Source organism: Oncorhynchus clarkii, chromosome 12, assembly GCF_045791955.1.
Source record: "Oncorhynchus clarkii lewisi isolate Uvic-CL-2024 chromosome 12, UVic_Ocla_1.0, whole genome shotgun sequence".
In the NCBI taxonomy this organism is placed as follows: Eukaryota; Metazoa; Chordata; class Actinopteri; order Salmoniformes; family Salmonidae; genus Oncorhynchus; species Oncorhynchus clarkii.
The window spans coordinates 11074396-11100868 of NC_092158.1; the positions used below are offsets into that span (position 1 = coordinate 11074396).

Consider the following 26473-nt stretch of genomic DNA (forward strand, 5'->3'; position numbering starts at 1 on the left):
AGGGCGAGAGAGAGGGGGAGGGAAAGGGCGAGAGAGAGGGGGAGGGAAAGGGCGAGAGAGAGGGCGAGGGAAAGGGCGAGAGAGAGGGCGAGGGAAAGGGCGAGAGAGAGGGCGAGGGAAAGGGCGAGGGAAAGGGGGAGGGAAAGGGGGAGGGAAAGGGGGAGGGAAAGGGCGAGAGAGAGGGCGAGAGAGAGGGCGAGAGAGAGGGGGAGGGAAAGGGGGAGGGAAAGGGCGAGAGAGAGGGCGAGGGAAAGGGCGAGAGAGAGGGGGAGGGAAAGGGCGAGAGAGAGGGGGAGGGAAAGGGCGAGAGAGAGGGGGAGGGAAAGGGCGAGAGAGAGGGGGAGGGAAAGGGCGAGAGAGAGGGGGAGGGAAAGGGCGAGAGAGAGGGGGAGGGAAAGGGCGAGAGAGAGGGGGAGGGAAAGGGCGAGAGAGAGGGGGAGGGAAAGGGCGAGAGAGAGGGCGAGGGAAAGGGCGAGAGAGAGGGCGAGGGAAAGGGCGAGAGAGAGGGCGAGGGAAAGGGCGAGAGAAAGGGCGAGAGAAAGGGCGAGAGAAAGGGCGAGAGAAAGGGCGAGAGAAAGGGCGAGAGAAAGGGCGAGAGAAAGGGCGAGAGAAAGGGCGAGAGAAAGGGCGAGAGAAAGGGCGAGAGAAAGGCCGAGAGAAAGGCCGAGAGAAAGGCCGAGAGAAAGGGCGAGAGAAAGGGCGAGAGAAAGGCCGAGAGAAAGGGCGAGAGAAAGGGCGAGAGAGAGGGCGGGCGAGAGAGAGGGCGAGAGAGAGGGCGAGAGAGAGGGCGAGAGAAAGGCCGAGAGAGAGGGCGAGAGAGAGGGGGGGGCGAGAGAGAGGGGGGGCGAGAGAGAGGGGGGGCGAGAGAGAGGGGGGGCGAGAGAGAGGGGGGGCGAGAGAGAGGGGGGGCGAGAGAGAGGGGGGGCGAGAGAGAGGGGGGGCGAGAGAGAGGGGGGGCGAGAGAGAGGGAGGGCGAGAGAGAGGGCGAGAGAGAGAGAGGGCGAGAGAGAGGGGGGGCGAGAGAGGGGGGGCGAGAGAGGGGGGGCGAGAGAGAGGGCGAGAGAGAGGGCGAGAGAGAGGGCGAGAGAGAGGGCGAGAGAGAGGGCGAGAGAGAGGGCGAGAGAGAGGGCGAGAGAGAGGGCGAGAGAGAGGGCGAGGGAAAGGGCGAGGGAAAGGGCGAGGGAAAGGTGAGAGGGGGCGAGGGAAAGGTGAGAGGGAGCGAGAGGTGAGAGGGAGCGAGAAGTGAGAGGGAGCGAGAGGTGAGAGGGAGCGAGAGGTGAGAGGGAGCGAGAGGTGAGAGGGAGCGAGAGGTGAGAGGGAGCGAGAGGTGAGATGGAGCGAGAGGAGGGAGGGAGCGAGAGGAGGGAGGGAGCGAGAGGAGGGAGGGAGCGAGAGGAGGGAGGGAGCGAGAGGAGCGAGGGAGCGAGAGGAGGGAGGGAGCGAGAGGAGGGAGGGAGCGAGAGGGAGGGCGATGAGGCAGAGAACGGCGTGGTAGTGCCAGTGGCAGATGGTTAGCCGTTCCGCTGACGTGTCCTGACCTTACAGACGCGTGCTATCCTGGGGATGAGCAGCTTGCCAAAGAACTCGTACTCCACAGACACCTCAGTGAAGAAGTAGTAGATCTTATCGTCCTCGCCATCTGCACTGTTCTTCCCCTCTCTGATGACATCAGCAAAAACAAAACTGGGTTCTATGGGGTCGAGAGAGATATTCATGGTCAGTGGTAAATAAATGGTTTCTCTGCATATTGAAAAAGTGTTCTACTCCACTAGCCAGCACCTCTCCTAAACAGGTGTTCTACTCCACTAGCCAGCACCTCTCCTAAACAGGTGTTCGTTTCTTTCGCCTCCAGATTTGTCTGTATATTTGTCTGTATATTGTGAGTCAGGAAAACTTGAAGGTTGATCAGCTGTTACTTTAGAGCAGGGGTGTCAAAGTCAAATGGACGGAGGGCCAAATAAAAAAATCAGCTACAAGACGAGGGCCGGACTGTTCGAATGTTCATTGAAAAATTTTTAAATGACGCATATAGTCTAGTGAACCTAATTGAACCTACTGAAAACCTAACAAATATATTACAATATGATCAGATAAATAAAGCAATATTTTCTTATGGCTCTGTCAGTAATCTTTAATTTTCAACAGACACAAAAGACAAATTTCCTTTATATAAATATCCCCATAACATGAACATTAAATGAAAGAAACCGGTATTCAAGGCACCATCAGTAGACTATATTTTCTATTTTAGCAAAAGTGGGCTAAATTTACTTCAAAGAAAAAACAATAATAGCAATTTTCTATCATCCACTCAACTGAAATATTTTTAAAATATAATTGGATTGAAATACAAAAAAATAAAGTGCAAAAATCTATTAATCAAAAACAACACTTTGTTTAAGGAGAAGTAACATGCAGTGAAAACAAATATTAAATTTTAACTTTTAAACTTGAACTGAGTAAAAACTCTAAATATGTGATTGCACAGTAATGTTCACTTGTTTGAGGTTGAGGGTGATACTTGGTGGTGTCCCATCTTTTCCACAAGTTCATCAATGTTCGGGGTAAGGCTCTGAGCTGAAGAAATCCTCAGAATTGAGTGGAGGTGTTCAGCAGTAAGTCGACTTCTGTGTGATGTTTTGTTCAGGTTCATCAAAGAAAACAGTTGTTCACACAGGTATGTGCTGCCAAACATAGACAACGTTTGAGCAGCCTGGATGCGCAGCTGGGGCATTGTGCCGGGGAGGAAACGGGCGAACTCCGCAGCACCCACTGCCGCATATTTTGCCCTCAGTGCATCATTGCATTGGAGGTCAATCAACTCCATTTGGAGGTTTGGTGGTGAGCTTTCCACGTCAACAGCAAATGGGTTACCGAGCAGTTCCAACCTGCTTTTTTGTGCTTCAAAGTCAGCAAATCGGCGTCGAAAGTCAGCGGCAAGCATACCTATTTTATCAGCCAACTGTGTGCTCGGGAACGCACTGGTAGAGAGCTTCTCTTTCATGGTCTGGCAGCTGGGAAAGTGGCTCAAATTTTCTTTCCGCATCTGCGTCTCCCACAGAGTCAGTTTGGTTTTAAATGCCTTCACTGTACTGTACATATCAGAGATGACACGATCCCGACCCTGCAGCTGCAAGTTTATTGCATTCAGATGACTCGTAATGTCACACAGAAAAGCCATTTCACACAGAAACATTTCGTCTCGGAGTTGTGTTGTGTCTTTCCCTTTGCTGTCCAAGAACAGACAAATCTCCTCACGAAGCTCGAAACATCTTTGAAGCACCTTTCCCTGGCTTAGCCATCGCACCTCTGTGTGATAAGGCAAATCACCATGCTCCGTTTCTAACTCCGTCAGAAATGCCTTGAACTGGCGGTGATTCAAAACCTTTGGCTCTGATAAAGTTAACTGTGCGCGTGATGATGCTCATTACATGCTCCATTTTCAAGGCTTTACCGCACAACGCTTCCTGGTGTATGATACAATGATAAGCTGTCAGCTCACCTGTCGCGTTTTCCTCTTGCATCTTTTCCCGTATCTTCGCCACCAGTCCGCTCCTGTGTCCACACATCGCAGGTGCTCCGTCGGTTGTCAAACCCACGAGTTTTTCCCAAGGCAGCTCCATCTCATTTACACATCTTGACACCTCTTAATACAAATCATGCCCCGTAGTTGTGCCATGCATAGGACGTAAAGCCAAAAACTCCTCTGTCACGCTTAGGTTGGAGTCCACTCCGCGGATGAAAATTGACAACTGGGCAATGTCAGAAATGTCGGTGCTCTCATCCACAGCCAAGGAATATGCAATAAAATCTTTTCCCTTTTTCACAAGCTGCTCTTTTAGATTGATGGACAACTGGTCTACTCTCTCGGCAATGGTGTTTCTGCTCAGACTCACATTTAAAAAGAGTTGCCTTTTTTCTGGGCAAACTTCGTCACAAACTTTAATCATGCAGTTTTTGATGAAATCCCCCTCCGTAAATGGCCGGGCTGATTTAGCGATCTCTTCTGCCAAAATAAAACTGGCCTTGACAGTTGCGTCCGCGTGTGTGTCCGCGTGTTTCGTTTCATAATGTCGTCTCAGATTATACTCTTTCAGTACCGCCACACTTTCTCCACACAGAAGACACACAGGTTTTCCAGCTACCTTCGTGAACATATACTCCGACTCCCACCTTGTTTGAAACCCCCGGTTCTCAGTATCCACCTTCCGTTTTGCCATTTTTGATGGGTATCTGAAAGTTAATTTTACTGTGATGCTGACGACTGCTGTGCCAATAAATATTGAAATGAAGCAGCCTACTGCTCGGTGCGTCACCTTTGCATTGTGGGAAATGTAGTATTGGTGCGTGTAAAAGATCTGCGGGCTGCCGGCTTGCTGCGGGCCGGTTCTAATAATAAATCAAGATCATCCCAGGGGCCGTAAAAAACCTTCTTGCGGGCCGGATGTGGCCCGCGGGCCTTGACTCTGACATATGTGCTTTAGAGGATCTTTGATGTAAGCTCCTTAAAACCCTTTACACTGGTGGGAATTGGCCTATATGGGCAGGGCTAAACAGAAATGTCTCTTACAGAAGAAATATGAAAAGCACATGCATAACCATGTTAGCAATTGAAAAGGGAACCGTTTGGAGATTATGGGAAAATTATTAGACCAAAGTTGAGGACAACACTTCACCTGACGAGACTGAATCCAAACATTACGATGTTGATTTTATGTGCATTTTACATTTCCTATACTTTCAGCTGCATTTGTGTATAACAGACTCTGAAAATACTCTGGATACATTCAGTAACATGATCAGAATATTCCTGGAAAATGTGGGGTAGGTGCAACATAAGACCAAATAAATGACAAGGTTTTGAGTGAGAGGACTAACTGGTGTCTCCAAGTGGCCACACACACACACACACACACCTCTCCAAAATGTGCTTTCAATGCACTTTTAAGACTCAAAGAAGAGTCTTCAACTGTACGTTTTTGCTCTCCTAGCTATGCCGTCGAGGAACTGACAATAGCACACATGTAGTAGTTTGGAACAACTCCGCGTCCCAAAAACGACCCATTATAAATCTAAATCTGGGTCAGGTGGGCATCATTTGAAAGCTTGTTCTATTGCCAACTAGCTAAGTTATAAAATACTATCTTTTAGGCAACGAGGCAATTCAGAGAGTCCGATTTGTAATTTTGGCGTGGATAGAAACGAGTCACGGGTGCATTCAGGTGTGCGTGTTCAACGGTCAATGTTCTTCACAACAGACAAACAAAGAGGCTCGTTCTGTTCAGAACAACTCAGGGTCTGACGCCATGTCATCTTCTAACTGTATATCAAACAGTGATCATAAACGTGGACACTATATTAACACGGAAATGTGAAGTGCACATTTGGACTTACAGGTGTTTGAGTTGCTTGTATGACGTCAAAGCAGTATTTATTATAATCCTCAAGGTCTCATCTTTCTAAATACAGAGTCCTCTTCATTTACAGCTTTTCTCTCACTCAGACAACCAAAAATGTGCAAAAATTACTGAATGAGGGCAACTTATTGTTGCGTGCAGTGCTGAATGGATTTCAGCCAAAACCCCATACAGCGCTGTTAAGTGCAGAGCCTGAACTCTGACCTAATTTATTGCACGTTACTGTACAGCCACTGCGTTCCAATTTGGGTGCTTATCAGTGTCCAAACCTGCCATTTTCAACCCGTATATACGGGTACGAGTGTAAAGGGTTCAAGTGCAGTAACACTGATACGGTCAATTCCTTATTTGGAGAGGAGCAGGTATCTTACCGTTCAGCCAAGATGTTGAATACTCTGTCCGCAACAGACTCTGTGAAAGAGAATATCTGGAGATGATCGGCTCACTTCCTAAGAAGTTATAGGACGTTCCAGAGTAAAGTTCTCCATCTAAAAAGACAGGAAAGAAAACACATAAGAGGTATAATAAAGATTTTTTTTTAAATTCTCTCTAAAACAGGTTCGGTTGTTTTTCAGGCCTAAATACCTCAAAATAGTACAATCAGGATAATGATGTATTTAGGGCTGTGTACCAAAAAAAGCAGTTGATGTAATCTGGGCCTACCACCGATGTAATCTGGGCCTACCACCGATGTAATCTGGGCCTACCACCGATGTAATCTGGGTCTACCACCGATGTAATCTGGGTCTACCACCGATGTAATCTGGGTCTACCACCGACGTAATCTGGGTCTACTTACCAACCATGACCGTTGTGAAGCTCTGAGATGGGTCAAAGGAACATTTCCCTCTCCCGTCCTCCGCTGGACCCTCCAGACTGAAATCCTTTAGGGACTGATGAGAGCACAGTAATGACTACTACTTACTGTGAAGTAAAAGTTGAACTTCGACATGGTGTGGACATTAAAAGATATTAAAATCGATTAAATTCCTTTCATTTTTACCTCAAAATAAAATACAATGTAAAATAAAGAGGCGGCTGTCACCAGTGATCCAGAGGCGGCAGGTAGCCTAGTGGTTAAGAGCTTTGGGACGAAAGGTCGCTAGTTCAAATCCCTGGATTGACCAGGTGCCAATATATATATATATATAGATATAGATGTTCCCTTGAGCAAGGCATTGCTCCTGTAAATCGCTCTGGCTAAGAGTGTCAACTAAATTACTAACACGTAAACATAATCCACTTACTAGGTAGTGACAGACGGGCTGAAAGGCATGTGTCCCACAGACATACAGTCGCTTGTCGTCCAACACTTGTAACACCCGGATGTAGTTTAGACAGTCTGTCTGTAAACACATCACAAAAGACACATTTACACCCGGCTGACAGAGATACCCCAAATAAAAACAAAATGGAGATGCTGGAGAGCCGAGACATGGCTTCCTTTCACAACAGATCTGAAGTCAGGCGTTTGATGGAATAAGCAGATGTACCTCTTTAGATTTTCCTTTTACGATGCACATTGTCATGTGGTTTTCCGGCACCTTCCATTGAACCTACAGGGGAACCATTCAAATAGAACAATTATTTAAAAAAAGGTCAAACTTTAAAGTTGAGACTTTTTGAAATGATAAAACCGTTCCGTACCTTGTTGTTCTTGATTGACACATTGGTCATGCGGAGTTCAAAGATGGCCTCCCTCGCTCCCACGTACAGCACATCCTTATCCTCACTCAACAACAGAGTGGAATAGTTGAAGATGCCGGGCTCAGAAAACTCCACCAACTTGAGCTCTGTTGATAAACAAGACACACAGATTTTAAACATTGTCCAATGCCAACACCCATGACTGAGTCCAGGTTAAAAGTCAAGTCAAGCAATTTGCCAAAGTTACTGAAAAAAAAGCAACTCATGATTTCCTTATTGCTTATCTACAATTTCCACAGTGCAGGATGCATAGGTCTAGTGTTCCTCTCAGACATAATAATGGGCCAGTATAGTCTAGATATGTTTATGGGATATAAACCAGTCTCCTTTGTGCATCTCTGCGAGTGCCTATCACTATGGCTACTCAGAATGCTTTGTGTTTGAGTGTGTTGATTGATGGGGAAGCTGGCAGTAGTTTGCATTAGGTAGAGTGTCTGGCAGCACCAACAACAGGTGTGAGAGGGCACAGGTTTCCAGCCACCTGCCCGGGCAGAAACCCTCTTTCAGACGCTGAAAGACAACACTGACTGGCTGGAGGGAAGGGATCCATTTTGTTCGGAGTGAGTATCAATTTATTGCATTGAGCCATGACATAATTAGTTATTCAAGAGCTTCAAGTTCCTCGGTGTCCACATCACTATAGATCTATCATGATCCAAACACACCGACACATTAGTGAAGAGGGAACGACAGCACCTCTTCCCCTTGAAGAGGCTGAAAAGATTTATCATGGGCACTCAGATCCTCAAAAAGTTATACAGCTGCATCATCGAGAGCATCTTGACTGGCTGCATCACCGCTTGGTACGGCACCTGTATATATAGCCACGTCATTACCTGGTACTCCCTGCATATAGCCACGTCATTACCTGCATATATAGCCACGTCATTACCTGCATATATAGCCACCTCATTACCTGTACATATAGCCACGTCATTACCTGTACATATAGCCACGTCATTACCTGTACATATAGCCACGTCATTACCTGTACATATAGAGCCACGTCATTACCTGTACATATAGAGCCACGTCATTACCTGTACATAGAGCCACGTCATTACCTGTATATATAGAGCCACGTCATTACCTGTATATATAGAGCCACGTCATTACCTGTATATATAGAGCCACGTCATTACCTGTATATATAGAGCCACATCATTACCTGTATATATAGCCACGTCATTACCTGGTACTCCCTGTATATAGCCACGTCATTACCTGTATATATAGTCACGTCATTACCTGTATATATAGTCACGTCATTACCTGTATATATAGTCACGTCATTACCTGTATATATAGCCACGTCATTACCTGTATATATAGCCACGTCATTACCTGTATATATAGCCACGTCATTACCTGTATATATAGCCACGTCATTACCTGTATATATAGCCACGTCATTACCTGTATATATAGCCACATCATTACCTGTATATATAGCCACCTGGTACTTCTTGTATATATTTATTTTGTATTTTTAACTCTGCGCTGTTGGAAAAGGACCCGTCAGTAAGCATTTCACGGTTAGTTTACTCCAGTTGTTTACGAAGCATGTGATAAATAAAATGCGATTTGATTACTGGAGCTATTTATGTCAATAGCAGCATACAAAACGGTTACTCAACTTCCTCCCCCCTTCAAGAAACACAGCATGAAAGGCTGAGAAGAGACTCAATGGAGACCGATGTTTTTAAAATGGTGAACCCTGGGTGAATGTTTGAGACTTTTAGAAGAAAATTACCTACCACCATCTATCCAGTAAATCATTTCTCTAGGAGTCCATTGGTTCTATTGTACCGGGAAAACTTAATCTAGCGTCCTAAAGTATTTGAGAATACTTGACCCAGGTCTGCTGCAGTGTGAGTGTCTGTGAGGGAAAGTGCTGATCATGTTATCATACCTTCGTGTTTCCAGGAGGTCCGGGGAATGCTGTGGGGTCCGTGTGTAGAAACCTCAAGGAGTAGACCCAAGAACACACCTAGAACTCCGAACACCATGTTGGATTCCGGGAGTAGCTTCGGAACCGTGAAGTTTCCTCTGATGACAACAAAATACAAGAACGTTGATTTACTACACAGGTCTCTTCTAAAGGAGGTAGGTAAAAGAGACTAAAGACTGGTCATGTTCTGCTCAGACAAACAGATATACACTGCTCAAAAAAAATAAAGGGAACACTAAAATAACCCATCCTAGATCTGAATGAATGAAATATTCTTATTGATGAGGTGGCGGATGGTCTCCTGAGGGATCTCCTCCCAGACCTGGACTAAAGCATCCGCCAACTCCTGGACAGCCTGTGGTGCAACGTGGCGTTGGTGGATGGAGCGAGACATGATGTCCCAGATGTGCTCAATTGGATTCAGGTCTGGGGAACGGGCGGGCCAGTCCATAGCATCAATGCCTTTCTCTTGCAGGAACTGCTGACACACTCCAGCCACTTGAGGTCTAGCATTGTCTTGCATTAGGAGGAACCCAGAGCCAACCGCAACAGCATTTGGTCTCACAAGGGGTCTGAGGATCTCATCTCGGTACCTAATGGCAGTCAGGCTACCTCTGGCAAGCACATGGAGGGCTGTGCGGCCCCCCCAAAGAAATGCCACCCCACACCATGACTGACCCACCGCCAAACCGGTCATGCTGGAGGATGTTGCAGGCAGCAGAACGTTCTCCACGGCGTCTCCAGACTCTGTCACATGTGCTCAGTGTGAACCTGCTTTCATCTGTGAAGAGCACAGGGTGCCAGTGGCGAACTTGCCAATCTTGGTGTTCTCTGGCAAATGCCAAACATCCTGCACGGTGTTGGGCTGTAAACACAACCCCCACCTGTGGACGTCGGGCCCTCATACCACCCTCATGGAGTCTGTTTCTGACCGTTTGAGCAGACACATGCACATTTGTGGCCTGCTGGAGGTCATTTTGAAGGGCTCTGGCAGTGCTCCTCCTGCTCCTCCTTGCACAAAGGCGGAGGTAGCGGTCCTGCTGCTGGGTTGTTGCCCTGCTACGGCCTCCTCCACGTCTCCTGATGTACTGGCCTGTCTCCTGGTAGCGCCTCCATGCTCTGGACACTAAGCTGACAGACACAGCAAACCTCTTCTTGCCACAGCTCGCATTGATGTGCCATCCTGGATGAGCTGCACTACCTGAGCCACTTGTGTGGGTTGTAGACTCCGTCTCATGCTACCACTAGAGTTAAAGCACCGCCAGCATTCAAAAGTGACGAAAACATCAGCCAGGAATCATAGGAACTGAGAAGTGGTCTGTGGTCACCACCTGCAGAACCACTCCTTTATTGGGGGTGTCTTGCTAAATGCCTATAATTTCCACCTGTTGCCTATTCCATTTGCACAACAGCATGTGACATTTATTGTCAATCAGTGTTGCTTCCTAAGTGGACAAATTGATTTCACAGAAGTGTGATTGACTTGGAGTTACATTGTGTTGTTTAAGTGTTCCCTTTATTTTTTTGAGTAGTGTATTAATCAGCAGCAGAGAGACAGCCGTTAACACAGTAAACCCACTTCCTTTCAGAGATGGCTTCTACGACCGCATCATCCTCTTTTTAGCTCACTTGTTAACTAGACACATGCACAAAGAAACTGCCACACACAAAACAAATGATAGAGCACGTTAAAAAAAAACATTATAACCTTGTAGTTTGTGGCCCTGTGACTGATACAGTCAACACTCAGCGTCTGTGGATAGATACATAAACAGACATTCTGAGACCCCTTGGACTTGTTTACGCATGTATACATTATGACAGCGGAACCGATTCCTGTCCTGTATTCTAATGTACTCAAAATCACAACCAAGTGTGGCACTTTGTCATCAGTAAATATATTGTAATACTCTGAGGCCCGAGGGGGTGCTGTTGGCCAGAGGGGGTGCTGTTGGCCAGAGGGGGTGCTGTTGGCCAGAGGGGGTGCTGTTGGCCAGAGGGGGTGCTGTTGGCCAGAGGGGGTGCTGTTGGCCAGAGGGGGTGCTGTTGGCCAGAGGGGGTGCTGTTGGCCAGAGGGGGTGCTGTTGGCCAGAGGGGGTGCTGTTGGCCAGAGGGGGTGCTGTTGGCCAGAGGGGGTGTGTGACTGTCACAAGAGCACACTAGAACAGCTACTATACATGTGCTTTTTCTTATGGCTCAAGTAACTGTTACTCCTCTCAAACAGAACACCACATTCACACTATTTCACATTGCCAACCCAAGACATTTCACAGCATCTCTCAACTCACATCAACTATGTAAATGACAGACCTGCTATCAAAGGACCAGCCTCTCATGACAACAGCTGTGTAGCCTGTGTTTGTGTAATACAAAGTACAAGACCGCGGGCGTTGAGTTCAGGTAGGGTGCGGGAGGGAGAGCATGTGATGACAGGGCCCTGAACTAACTTGATGGGAGTCGCTCAGTCTGACAGAGAGAGGGGGACCATGTGCTCTTCATTTAACATGACAGCCATGCTCTGCTCCTCTTAGGCTGGGTCATGTTCATTAGGGCACACTAACCTTATTCATCCTTTTTTTTTTTTGAAAGGCGGATCTCTTCTCTTCCCCAAAGGGCTTTACATGACAACCTTCCCAGCAGCATTACAGATTATATAAAACATGTAAGCCGATTTTACTGTCATTTCTATGCACTAATTCACAGCAGCATTATGTTACTCTGCCATTAAACCTCAGTTTCCTGACACCACCACTGACCGATCTGATAAGAAACCAATTACAAAGCTTTTTGTCTGTTGAAAAAAGACAATAAGATCATACAACAACCCACATATCTATGACTTTGGAAGGCCCACCTCTTTCCCCAACTATCCCTCAGGCAGAGAGAGGAAGGAACGCCCTGGATGGTGCAACTGGCAAACACCTCTGACAGAATTAGGGTTCTCTGTCTATCATCCAACTGGATTAGAACACCCATAAAACCCCAAAAGGATAATTAGGTCAAACCAGGAACTGCAAAAAAAAATATTTAAAAAAATGCTGAAAATGTTGATGCGTGTCAACCTAGCTTGAGTTGCCCGTTACATTATATAAAATATTTGTCAGATACAGCGACAATGTCTGACTTGTCATCGATGCTTTTCAATTACATTTTTTTTCTCCCAAAACAGTAGGCCTATGTATTTCTAGGTCAAACTGAGTCAGCTCAAACCAGAGAAAAGCTCATAAACCTGTGAAATATTTGAGCCCTTAAAGCCTAACTGAAATATGAAAATACATCTCTAATCTAAATGTGCTTATTCTATCCTAGTTGTAAGATTATAATACTCTATCTTTGTCAAATAGTTTGCACCTAAACTATGGAGGCAGTACTGTAATAGGACATTATCAAATCAAAATAAATTATTCCTAATGTGGCTGCATGGAAGATTAAAATCAGTTGCTTGTACCTTTGTAAATGTTATTCAGATGCATGAGTTTTTATTCACCAAAGTAACAGCAGTGTAGTCAAAGACAGTTGTCGTCACGATCTGTTTGCCTATAACTACAAACAGTTAAAACGTTTTTAAGACATTTATTAACTTATTTCCGGATATCTGCTACACACGACATTTCTCAACGTCATATGGAGAATCTGCTCTGTGTTAGCTAGCTCGAGCTGGCTAACGTTAGCCACTAGCCATGCAGACCGAGTGCTGGCAGTGGTGAGCAGCAATCCACCAATCACAATGGTGTGATGTAAACAGATCAGATTCTCCACAAGTGGGGGCATGATCCTGCTCGGCTTCTCCAGTTCAGGTAGCTCTGCCTTCACCTGCACCACCGGGGGGCTTGCTTCTGCATTTCCTGCACCAACGGGGGGGGGGCTTGCTTCTGCATTTCCTGCACCAACGGGGGGGGGGGCTTGCTTCTGCATTTCCTGCACCAACGGGGGGGGGGGCTTGCTTCTGCATTTCCTGCACCAACGGGGGGGGGGGCTTGCTTCTGCATTTCCTGCACCAACGGGGGGGGGGCTTGCTTCTGCATTTCCTGCACCACCGGGGGGGCTTGCTTCTGCATTTTCTGCACCACCGGGGGGGCTTGCTTCTGCATTTCCTGCACCACCGGGGGGGCTTGCTTCTGCATTTTCTGCACCACCGGGGGGGCTTGCTTCTGCATTTTCTGCACCACCGGGGGGGCTTGCTTCTGCATTTCCTGCACCACCGGGGGGGCTTGCTTCTGCATTTCCTTCTTGCTTCTGGCTCAAAAAGAAGTGGAAAATCATTCCTGCCTGCTCTAATTGTTTAGTACCTTGTCTGTCTCTCAACTTTATAGTAGCAGTAAAAAGTTGCCACCTACTCAAGCGTTTATTTTTTTAAATTTTCTGCATTGTAGAATAGTAGTGAAGACATCAAAACTATGAAAACACATATGGAATCATGTAGTAACCAAGTGCTGAACACTTGTTGGCTGCTTTTCCTTCACTGCGGTCCAACTCATCCCAAACCATCTCAATTGGGTTGAGGTCGGGTGATTGTGGAGGCCAGGTCATCTGATGCAGCCAGGCCATCACTCTCCTTCTTGGTCAAGTTGCCCTTACACAGCCTGGAGGTGTGTGTTTGTCCCGTTGAAAAACTAAATGACAGTGGGACAAAGTTCAAACCAGATGGGATGGCTTATCACTGCAGAATGCTATGGTAGCAATGCTGGTTAAGTGTGCCTTGAATTCTAAATAAATCAGTGTCACCAGAAAAAGCACCCACACACCATCCCACCTCCATGCTTCATGATGGGAACCACACATGCGGAGATCATCCAATCACGTACTCTGTGTCTGACAAAGACACAGCAGTTGGAACCAAAAATCTCAAATTTGGATCAATCAGACCAAAGGACAGATTTCCACCGGTTTAACGTCTATTGCCAGTATTTCTGGCCCAAGTAAGTCTCTTCTTATTGTTGGTGTCCTTCAGTAGTGGTTTCTTTGCAGCAGTTCGACCACGAAGGCCTGAATCATAGAGTCTCCTCTGAATAGTTGATGTTGAGATGTATGTTAAATGAACTCAAGCATTTATTTGCACTACACTTTCTGAGGTGCAGTTAACTCTAATGCAGTTATCTTCTGCAGCAGGGGTGACCCTGGGTCTTCCTTTCCTGGGGCGGTACTCACGAGAGCCAGTTTCATCATAGTGCTTGATGATTTTTGCGACTGCACTTTTCCTGATTGACTAATCTTTATGTTTTAAAGTAATGATGCACGTCATTTCACTTTGCTTATTTGAGCTGTTCTTGCCAGAATATGGACTTTGTTTTTTTAACCAAATACAGCCATCTTCTGTATACCACCCCTACATTGTCACAACACTACTGATTGGCTCAAATGCATCAAGGAAAGAAATTCCACAAATTAACTTTTAACAAAGCCAACCTGTTAATTGATATGCATTCCAGGTGACTACCTCATGAAGCTGGTGGAGAGAATGCCAAGAGTGGCTACTTTGAAGAATCTCAAATATATTTTGATTTGTTTAACACTTTCTTGGTTACTACATGATTCCATATGCGTTTTTTTTCATAGTTTTGATGTCTCCACTATTATTCTACAATGTAGAAAATAGTAAAAAATAAAGAAAAAACCTTGAATGAGTAGGTGTGTCCAAACTTTTGACCGGTCCTGTACATTCGTCAAGGTGTCTGCATGTTGGCACGTCTTGCAATCTTTTCCGAGGCCTGGTCTGTCGTGAGCAGTATGTCCTGAGCCTACGACTATTTGAAGTATAAACTTTGATCCAAATTGAGGTTAGTGATCGCTGTTCTGATGTCCAGAAGCTCTTTTCAACAATGTCGGAAACATTATGCCCAAAAAGTTCAGATCAGGGCCATGAAAACACAATAGAACTGCAGCTATCCATTGCAGCGCCATTCTCTAAGCAGGGGATCACAAGGGAGATGGGGGAAAAGCCATTCAATCCTTTTACAAAGGAAAAGTGACACCAGCTCAAGAGCAGGTAATTCTGGTTTCCCAGCCTGAGCAGGCCCAGGTGAAGAGAAGCTGCCCTAATACCAGTAGGCTGAAGGCCTGGGACAGGTTCATGTGATGTGGGTGTATAGATGCTAATCACATTTCCTAGCAAGCTAAAGGTGGTAATTATTCTTAAAACCTGCTTCCTTCTCACAGACGGAAAAAGTTCTGCTTTCTGATAAACTAAAAGGAGACGTGCCAAGATGAAAAATACAATCGAGAAGAAGCCTGGGCAGGAATTCAATACAACTTAGTAGAACCATATGGATAGTTGCTGCCAAAATAACTCCATAATAATTTCAGCATGTGATCATCATAAGCAATGTTTTAATATAATTGTAGGCCATAGTCTGAAGCAAGAAGGGGGGAGGAGACATCCAAAAGGCATCATGAAGTATAATAGCTTTTGCTTTCTCTAGGTGTAGAGTGAAACACTCGGACAATGCATGGCATTAGAAAATAATACTTTCCCCACAGTTTTACAAAACCTATAGCTTAGATTTTGAGTTTTAGTATCGCAGTAAGTCTTTGTTATTTGACATGCCACCAAGTGTGACAGAACAAACAATGAAAAGGGAACCAATTAACTAACTATCCAACCCCTGGCCTAACCTACTGACACAGTTCTGCTACCATTACAGAGATGACGTAGTAATTAACGGTTCGCCCGAGGAGGGATCATAAAAACACCACACATATTGGAAATCAGTTTCAGGTCGACAACAGCTCGGAAAACTCATTGATCCGATGTCATTGAAAATACATGTCCTGGGGAGAATTACAGATCCACACCATAACATCTAGGAACGCTAAAAATCAAGTAATCCATAGAATCCGAATGAATCCCAAATTCCACCCTAGCCAGTCACTCACAGCCTAGGACATTAAAAGGGGTCAAAGACAGAAAGACCTATTGTTTTCGAAAGACAGGGAGGGCACTGAATCTCCCTTCTCCCTATGTGCGTCATCGTCATACAGTAACTGAACAATGAATGGACACAAAACACCACAGAAGGTGGAGGATGTCCACGTTCACCACTCCACACTAACCTAGTTCTCTTCCCAGCATTGCCTATCTGAATGCCTGGGTTATTAGAACACAGCCAAAAGGCAACTAAAGATGATTAACCCGAGAGAAGGAGATTTAACACGTCAACCATTCGTAGTTCAGTACTAATCTATTACAATACAAGAAGAGGGGAACAAGTTGGCACTGCACCAGCCACACAGACAAGAGAGATATTTAAAACTGCAGCCATAGGCCTACTGGCATGCCTCTTTAAAAACTGTATCCATGCTGCCATGTCTCTTGGAGCCCTTTGTCTATCCTGAACTCAGCTTCTTTGGACACATAGTGAGTTTGACACCTGCTCTGGTGCTCTATGCAGTGCTAGCGGGGTCACAGAAAACTGGCAGGTCGATGGGTCTGCCTGCCTCAGCCTGGACATTCAGCGCCTGCCAATGCCTCCCAGCCTTTCAGGCCCTCTCCCTGCCAGCCTTCCTCTCCCCCGGCCCTCAGCACCCCGGCCTGTTGGCACTTGCTGTGATAACTCATTGATCTGACAACATCAATGTGGATGCACTCTCCTGGTCCTCCCAGCGCCATCCTGCCAAAATCTGCTGCTCTTCCTGCCGTTCAGTTCCCATTGACAGCCCCCAACAATCTATTTTGTTCTCCTCCTCCTCCTCTTCTGGAGTGGCTCAGTATCTTCTTTCAGGATGGTTCATCTACTTCATGTCCCTCAGATACTCTGGTTTGCAGTGAGGGTGTCCTGCGAGTTATAGACAAGAACAGTTTGTCCAAGCTGATACAGGACATGTCAGTTCCACTGCTGTTTTGTACACCGCACATCACGATCAAATCAATACATTGTCGTTTTCTGTTCGTTAACAAAATGGACCAACGTGCTCTCCAGATCCATGAGCTTTACCAGACTGCCCAGGAGGGTGAAAGAGACAGTCCCTACAGAAACTAACACACCTCAAGCCAAGGAGAAACACCATGTTTCCAGATAGATCAACATTTCCAACGTCACAGCAGCATCTGCATTTCGAAGCTGTGATGACCTTCTCTGCATCATGTGGCATTTTGCAACATGTAGGCCTGTAACAAAAACACTGAGACCACCGCATCTCTGTGACGCTGCCTGACAGATGTCTCCTCCACTATAAATATAATGGTGAGCATCGGTTTGGCCACAGATGTGACCAACCATACTGTGACAGGACATTATACTTAAGACTGGATGTGGATGCCCTCAATGAAACGTCATTAGCCAGACAATGTAGGCCTGTGTTATGAGAAAGCCTTTTGGACATTTAATATAGCATTGATTGTTTGAATAAAAAAAATAAAACAATTATAAACTGACTCATATATCAACTGTCAGCCCTCCAGGAAATCTACAGCACCCGGTGTCACAGGAAGGCCAAGAAGATCATCAAGAACCTCAGCTACCCGAGCCTCCACACCATGCTACAATCTAGGAAGAGACTGTACAGGTGCATCAAAGCTGGGACACGAGAGACTGAAAAGCAGCTATCTCCAGGTCATCAGACTGTTAAAACTGTCACCACTAGCCGACCTCCTATATGAATAGGTGTGTACAGCAGTAGTTATATAGCATGAGTCTTGACTAGAGTATATACACTTGTTAAGTGGGTAAATACATGAGAGAAAGTATGTTTATATTCTGGCCTGATATTCTGATATGGCTTGTTGTGATAGCCAAGGACAGTTGCCCAGAGAGAGTGGGTCAGAACCAGAAAGAAAAGGAGAGAGGGAAGAAGAGAGGTTGGGGAGAGCGGACAGAGGGAGAGCTTTTTACATTTGTGTATATTATTTATCATGTATTGCTAGATATTACTGCATTGTTGGAGCTAGAAAACAACCATTTCACTGCACCTGTGATAACATCGTCAAATCTGTGTACGCGATCAATAAACTTTGATTTAATGAGTAGAACTTTTAAGTTAAATCACATATGACTGAAGGGAGTCGCTCGCTGAGCACAGAAAAGAACACTATGCTACGCTATGGACATAAAAACTATCCCTCATAATAACTGGCTTCAGGATCCATGCTGAGCCTGTTAGTCAACCTACAGCGACCACACTAAAGGGAAATGAAGGGTCAGTCCTTGTAAAAGGGTATATTTAGATGGTGATGGAGTGCTTTTTCAAAACAACACACCCTTTACCAGGTCACATGGGCTGTCGGAAGATGAAACAAAGACCATAAACAAACAGTTGAAGTAGCGATGTGTGTGTAAAGAAAAAAAAAAGCAGCTCCTGCTAGTTTGGTTAACCGTGGCTCCCGGTCAAGAGAGAAACGCTAAATTGTAAAAATGTAATTACCATGTACCACCATCTTAAAAGATGAAAAGAACAAACTTTATATCACCATCTGCTACAGCTAAATTACAACGACAAGGTTTGTATGAACACGGTTGGTCACCTAGAAAAAGGAACAACTAGAGGGGGTAACCATTCTATTTCCCTTCCTTGTATTTATGGTTCTAGGGACCTTCTACAGCGAGACAGATGTGTGTTGTCTATGACCATCACAGCAACATGGTACAGTTCACACCCAGTGTGACCTCCTGTTGCTATTCAGAGCATTCTCCCCACCACGTGTAGCGCCATCCTGATCCCTGTTAACGCCAACGACTGGTCTGTCCTTCACAGGGTGCTTTCACAGGGTTCTTCACAACCTCAGAGGTACCAATAAGAAAAGAGTGGTAGCTAGTGCACGATTTGAAACTTAGTTCCCCCTGCTTCTATTGGACCAGGTCACTCTTGGAAAAGAGATTCTCTCAATGAGAAAACCCTGTATAAATAAAGATTAAATAAAAATGTAAAAATAATGCAGTGGTCAATGGCATTCCTAGTCGATCACCAACATTTCTGTAAAGCAAAAAAAAAGCCTTGGGTTCCTATTTTTATTTATATCATTTTTTAAAATTGTGCTAGCGCGGGGAAGGCAAATTGTTCCCATTTTGAACCACTTCATGTGTATAAAAAGGTGGAACTCTTCCAACCCGGCAGGCCCAAAGAAAAAATCAAATGCACTTATAGGCCTACCGCTGGTCAATCAGACAGCTCACCGTGTCTGCAGTTTCCTCGTGCCATAGGCTGTAAAAAAAAGTCTCCAACACACATCAAGGTCGATACTAAGATTTCAAAACCATGACTCGAGAGACAACGAATACAGCAAAAAAATTGCTATTATGACTAAATTCACATTTATTCAGCCTTGTTCAACAATTTTATAAGCCATAATATGTGCGTTAACCCTACTTCCAATCATTCTACAACCAGCACTGCAGCTGCAGTGAATGAGTCGCAAACTGTTTCAATAAGCACAATATTATTTGCGTTGTTTTTAAAAAAAATAAAAAAAAAATATACTTTTAGTCAAGGAATATTTCACTTTCGTTGATCATGGAAGTAGCAACGAATTGGTGCATGCTCACTCAACTGTCCGTCAAGTAAGACAACAAATTATCTATTACTAGTGTCATCCTATATCCATTTTTTTTTTTATAAATATAATTTCAAAATGGTCTATCAAGAACATTGGCAGGGTAATTCAAGCATAGCCAATATGCAGTGAATGTAATTGGCCCTATAGTTTACTGCACACACCTCATTGCTACAGAACTGTTAATTGGTTAATGCCGCATAGGCCTGTTTTTTTTTATTTTTAAGTCAAGTAAAAAATATCTGAGCGGTAGATCTCGGCCTGCAGTTTGACTCAGTGTTCCACTCAGCTAAAGTTATCTTACTTCCTGTGCAGTACCGCCTGGCACTTCACCACAGCGAAAATCTAAAATGGGCTTTAAAATGGTACCTCAGAAAAGCCCCTTAACAGTACCACTAATGCATGGTCTCTTATTGAACTGAGACCGGAGTGCGATTCAGAGAGGAGAAATCCTAAAAAAAAATTTAAAAAAAGAGGCAAAAACAGTATTAGTTGGTGCTTGAGTAATTATCGGTAGGTCACTAGCTAGCATTCATAGAATACCCCATTGGCTAGTCCTAGGTGTATTTTCTTAGAGACTAATGTAATCTGTAACAGAGCTCAGGGCATACTCTGTCCGGGACCAGGGACTATTTTAGGAGCTGTGAAAGAGCAGAGGCAGCCCTGAGACCTTGTGCTGCTCCTGGTTGTGATAGCTAAGGGCAGGTGTCCAGAGAGTGTGGGCCGAGGCCAGGGAAGGAGGGAGAGAGGAAGGAGGGCCAGGGAAGGAGGGAGAGAGGAAGGAGGGAGAGAGGAAGAGGGCCAGGGAGAGAGGGAGAGAGGAAGGAGGGCCAGGGAAGGAGGGAGAGAGGAAGAGGGCCAGGGAGAGAGGGAGAGAGGAAGGAGGGCCAGGGAAGGAGGGAGAGAGGGAGGGAGAGAGGAAGGAGGGCCAGGGAAGGATGGAGAGAGGAAGGAGGGCCAGGGAAGGAGGGAGAGAGGAAGGAGGGAGAGAGGAAGAGGGCCAGGGAAGGAGGGAGAGAGGAAGGAGGGCCAGGGAAGGAGGGTGGGGAGAGGAAGAGAGGGTAAAGGAAGGGAGCAGGGGAGAGGCAGGGAGAGTTATTTAACTGTGCAAGTCAGTTAAGAACAAATTCCTATTTATAGTGACGGCCTACCACGGCCTAACCCTAACCCGGGTGACGCTGGGTCAATTGTGCGCCGCCCTATGGGACTCCCAAACACGGCCGGTTGTGATACAGCCTGGCATCAAATGCCTCTAGCACTGAGATACAGTGCTTTAGACCGCTGCGTCACTCGGTAGAGAGGGGATCTGCGGTAACCTTGGTGGACAACATTGCTTTCAGATCCCAGGCAGAACCAGGCACCGTCCTCACTCCCACTGCTCGCCGCGTGTACTGTGTGTCTTGGAGACGGTCTTCATCAGATCTCCCCCGTCTGGTTCATAGATAAATCACACACTGCAGGATGTGTTGCTATTAGGAGGTTGAGACACGTTAATAGCTAGTCATTGAATAATTCCACGTCTGACTTTCTCTAACACCAGAATGCAGAAATGCCCAAGTACTGTTGGCTAATATACAAAAATAGATCACATCAGAATTAGAACAATATTGGCTGTTAAATTCTTGATGCCTATTGTGAAAATGATATTGCCTGCACTGTAGATTTCAGCTAACTACAGATTATTCCACCTTTTAAATGACTAATTGTTTACCTGTGGATGCCCAAGGAGTGGCAGGTATCCTAGTGGTTAGATCGTTGGACTAGTAACCAAAAAGGTTGCAAGATCGAATCCCCGCGCTGACAAGGTTCAAATCTGTTGTTCTGCCCCTGAACAAGGCAGTTAACCCACTAGGCAGTCATTGAAAACAAGAATTTGTCCTTAACCGACTTGCCTAGTTAAAAAACAATTTAAATTAAAAAAAGGAGCATCTTTCTATAGCATCTTCACCTGTGTCACCATTTTCGCCATATTTAACATGTAATGTCACTAAAAATGGCCCTGGCGAAAACCCTTAAGGCCTAGTGTCCCCCTCACTGAGCTGCACCACTGGGTCCAGGCTCTTTAACACCCTCTTTTCCTCATCTTTAGCAACTGATTTCATGGTCTGATTTAGTTTCCCAGAGACAAAACCTCCTTAGGAGTCCTCTGCTGTGAAACTACCAGCACCCACTGCTCTCAGAACACTTCCAGCCTGTCCTCCTGAACTTGGCTCACATGGGGGGGAAATACTAATTTCCCCACTTTCAAGGAAGACAAATAAAACAAAAACATTCCTCCGACTCACACTGCCAATCTAACTTGGCAATCTATGGTGTACTGAGGAACGCTCAAAGAATACTGTAACTGTAGTGTGCTGGCTAGGCTGCTAGCTATACTGCAACTGTAGTGTGCTGGGTAGCTATACTGCAACTGTAGCATGCTGGCTAGGCTGTTAGCTATACTGCAACTGTAGCATGCTGGCTAGGCTGCTAGCTATACTACAACTGTAGCGTGCTGGCTAGGCTGTTAGCTATAGTGTAACTGTAGCATGCTGGGTAGGCTGCTAGCTATAGTGTAACTGTAGCATGCTGGCTAGGCTGCTAGCTATAGTGTAACTGTAGTGTGCTGGCTAGGCTGTTAGCTATACTACAACTGTAGCGTGCTGGGTAGGCTGCTAGCTATACTACAACTGTAGCGTGCTGGGTAGGCTGCTAGTGTAACTTTACGTCCGTCCCCTCGCCCCGACCTGGGCGCAAACCAGGGACGCTCTGCACACGTCAACAGTCACCCTCGAAGCATTGTTACCCGTCGCTCCACAAAAGCCGCGGCCCTTGCAGAGCAAAGGGAACCACTACTTCAAGGTCTCAAAGCGAGTGACGTCACCGATTGAAACACTATTAGCGCGCACCACCGCTAACTAGCTAGCCATTTCACATCGGTTACACTAGCTATATTGTAACTGTCGTGTGCTGGCTAGGCTGCCCTTGAGGAAGGCAGTTAAACCCCACATTCAGGGGCAGAACTTTCTAGAAGTATTACATTGAAAATATGGCAAATAGGGAGTAGCAATTTCGTCCCCTAATATCCTCAGTAATTTTTACATCCAAGTTGTCTGACCCCGGTGGCTTGTCATTGCTGATAGACAATTTTTTCACCTCTTCCACACTCACTTTATGGAATTTAAAATTACAATGCGCATCTTTCATAATTAAGTCAGATATACTTGGATGTGCTGTGTCAGTGTTTGTTGCTGGCATGTAATGCTTAAGTTTGCTAATCTTCCCAATGAAGTAGCTGGTAATATCAGTTGGTTTCGTGATGAATGAGCCATCTGATTCAATGGAGTTAGCCTTTTTTTCCCCCAAAAAATGTAATTTAAGGTGCTCCAAAGCCTATTACTATCATTCAGGTTTGTTTCATATTGTAGTTTCTAATTTTTATTCAGTTTAGGCATATTTCTCAATTTGCAATATTAAATTATATTATTTATTTATTTATAATATTAAACTATGTTTTCCAATCGGTTGTGCTGACTTAGCAGTTGGTGGTCTATAGCAGCTTCCCACCAGAATGGGCTTTAGGTGAGGCAGATGAACCTGTAGCCATATTACTTCAACAGTATTTAACATGAGATCTGTGGTTCTGAATATAAAACAGCAACACCACCATTAGAATGTCATTTGTTACTAGATTTCATGAACTTTGTTTCTTCAGTAACATATGTTAACGTGGGCTATTTTGGGCACTTTTCTTCTGGGATGCTTACTTGTTTTCATTGCTTTACTGGGAAGCTTCGCAGAAGTAGATATGCTCATGTTATTTATGTTAGTACAGGGTGAGCTGCACACAGTGGACTTCCTACTAGGGCACACCGCATCAGTGCTAACAGTGTACATTTGCTTCATTGGCACATGACTAATGCATACAATAGCTGTAGGATCAGCAGAGGCATTCAGGGCAGATAGAGGGACATAAATTGGGTTACTTACATTGTGTCTACCAACGCCCCTGATGTAATATACATATTCTGAAGCATTATGATGACTCAGCAACACAATGGTAGGGATTAACTGAGCTGAGCTGGGCTTGGGTCATTGATAAGTAATTTTCTCAACGCAGCCTTATAATGCAGTGAAAGGATCCAGGAAACCAAGTGATTTGGGTGGATCCCATCCTCCTTATAAAACATGTTTCGTTTCAAAAAAAGGTATCGAAAAAAAAAGGTATCGAAATTGTCAACAAAAAGTTACCCATTGAGTTGCAAAATTCACATAGCCAGTTGTGAAGAGAAAAAAAATCCTGCTAAAGTGTTCAATGACACGATTCAGAGAGGGCACAGGGCCAGATATGATGGGTCTTATATTAGTGTCTAGCAGAGAGTCAATCAGCTCTTTAAAAATCGAGTTTCAACTGTTCAGAGCTGCCCTTTATAATGTCATTAAAACCCACATGGACTACGATAGCATTGATGTCCATGTCCTGGTGTAGTACATTCGGGAGCAGCTTAGTAATGTCATTTACTCCAGCTCCGGGACAGGACATTTTTGCACCAAGAACGGTCACATTTCTTACCATGGAGCCGCCCAAAATCTCAGCTAGCGAGAAGGATGAGGAAATCTGCCCATTCCCACGCTTCGGAGAACCCTCTTTTGACAGGCAAGAGGCAGGATAACTTGAGCACGTTGCTCCCGACAGATGGAAAAGCCCCGATTGATCCAGAACAGGAACGGAAGGTTGCCGAGGTCGAAATCGTAGTAGTAGGCACCGCTGCCGCAGACACAGGCACCCCCAGTGACAAAGGTGCAGGAAGATCAGGCTCCAGGATGGCCAAACTATTCATTGTTTGCTTATCAATGACACAATCTGCCATTTTCAAGTGGAAAGGGCTACTGCTAAGCTAAGCAAACATCTTTAGGTCTCCGAGTCCCCTGTTACATCAGCCACTTTCTAGGTAGGCGGCGTAGTCCTGCTTATGAGGTCAGGGTCCAATTGAGCCAAATACTTTAAAAACGCTGAAGAAAAAAAACACACCATTGCAGAAACATCACATGTGAAAATGATCGAAATCAAGAGAAAACAAGTCAGAAATCAACAGGTGATAAACACAAGTTACACCACAGGAGAGCGGACAGACACATCAAGCCCATTTCAAGCAACATAAAGGAGGGGGGGGGGGGGGGGGGGGGGTCCTATGGAAGCTCCCAAGGAAGAGGGGGTCAAAGCTTTAGAGGCGGTTTGGGAGGAAATACATCTTAATTAACTCATTGGGACAAAAGATAAAGAAACAATAACTTGATTATGAGGATAGATAAAATAGAATAACAAAAATAAGCAATTCCAAAGTAAAAAGGGGAGGAGCTATAAAAATCACCCAGGTGTTTTTCAGATCATGCGGACCATAAGAGAGAAGCTGTGGAGCATTTGGAGGCTTGAGAAGCATGCAGCATTTGGTGTTGCAGCATGCAAGCCCACACAAGGTTTTTGTCCTGACCTGTGGCTCCTCAACGAGTCGGCTCTACTAGACGAGAGGCTCCTTCTTTGAGAGAATTACACAATTCTCAAGCTATAGGAGAGAGAGAAGACCGTTATGATGATGCGGTACTGTAGATATCTCTATGTGATGTGAAGAAGCCTGTCAGGATAGAAGAGATGGGAAGACTGTACAATACATCCACTGTCACCCCAGAACATGTAGAGTAATAAATATACCATACACACACAATAACAGACAGCATATGGAAAAAAAACATAATCCATAACACAATACACTGCAGAGTAGTTTGATCATTAACTCAAAACACAGTAACAGACTGTACGACATTGAGAGGATTCAGGGAAACATATAATACTTCTGTGAAATTACATGTTGGTTGCCTGCTGTGTATGTAGTTTTAATGAATTTTTTCATTACTAAATATATAAATCATATAGCCTGGTCCCAGATCAGTTTGTGTTTGGCATGACAGACTATAGGCATTGGAAAGACCGTACAAAACAGATCTGGAACCAAGCTAATAACCATACGAAATAAAGATCATCTTTGTATAGGATAGGATAGGACAAACAGAACACTACAGACTAGAAAGGACAGCCTTGGCCTGTCAGTTCTGAATCTTTACATTAGAGTAATAACATTATCCACCCTTACAAGAGTCCGGGGGGAAAATGTCAATCAGTGTGCATCTCTTCCTACAACTCCCACCAGCTGTAGGCTTTGTGTGATCAGCAGCCAGGGGAAGCTCTATTCAGAGCCTGAGAATATACTGAGAACCCTCTAACCCCATGACAGCATCTTTAATGGTATAGTCTCTTATGGCTACCTAATTGGTTATGTAGGAGAACATATTATAACGCTCGAAGAACATAAACAGTACTAAAATAATAAACAATTAAAAATATACATCTCCTGGGAAAGTTTGATGCTTTAACATATTACAGCCATTAGTTTGTCAAATCACAGACGTGATGTAAATATTTTCCCATGGCACAGCAATGTCAGTGGCATTACCATTTTGAAAACAAAGAATATTCTGAATGTGCTTCACAGAAAGTTCTACAATAGTTTGTTGAATAAAAATGTATTCTCTGAAATAGGTGCAAACAAATAAATAATTCACACAACATAGTAAAAATGTTTCTTTCTGGCTGCAATTGAAGCAGAATTAATAAAAGAGACGAAAGAACGTAGAATTCATTTCTGCAGACAGATGGTGAAACCTCCACTCACAACACTTTCCCTGTGTATGCTTCCCAATCCCCTATACGCAAAATTAAAGCACTTCAAAAGAGTGAATGCATTCCCCCCCCCTTTCAAGAGAACAGGAGCTAAGCCCTGCCTCGCTGCACTCAACTCAAAATATATCATTAAAACCTGTCTCACAAAAAAAAAAAAATATGGGCTCACCTATTGATTTAACCTTTGATGGTTTAGATTC

At 44.9% G+C, this 26473-nt stretch overlaps 1 protein-coding gene across 4 annotated transcripts in view; it reads right to left on the reverse strand.

Moving 5' to 3' along the window:
* The window catches only part of LOC139422707 (sema domain, immunoglobulin domain (Ig), transmembrane domain (TM) and short cytoplasmic domain, (semaphorin) 4D), an 80591-nt gene that overhangs the window by 21264 nt on the left and 32854 nt on the right, over nt 1–26473 (reverse strand). For 2 of the 4 annotated variants that reach the window (XM_071173982.1, XM_071173979.1), the window contains exons 3-10: nt 25030–25101; nt 9037–9173; nt 7065–7210; nt 6911–6973; nt 6665–6763; nt 6217–6310; nt 5789–5905; nt 1539–1690 (exon numbers count right to left, since the gene is read on the reverse strand). In XM_071173982.1, coding sequence (XP_071030083.1) covers nt 1539–1690; nt 5789–5905; nt 6217–6310; nt 6665–6763; nt 6911–6973; nt 7065–7210; nt 9037–9133 — 768 coding nt within the window. In that variant the 5' untranslated portion in view covers nt 9134–9173; nt 25030–25101. The remainder of the gene's footprint in view (nt 1–1538; nt 1691–5788; nt 5906–6216; nt 6311–6664; nt 6764–6910; nt 6974–7064; nt 7211–9036; nt 9174–25029; nt 25102–26473) is intronic. The other 2 variants (XM_071173980.1, XM_071173978.1) reach the window with 1 other exon arrangement.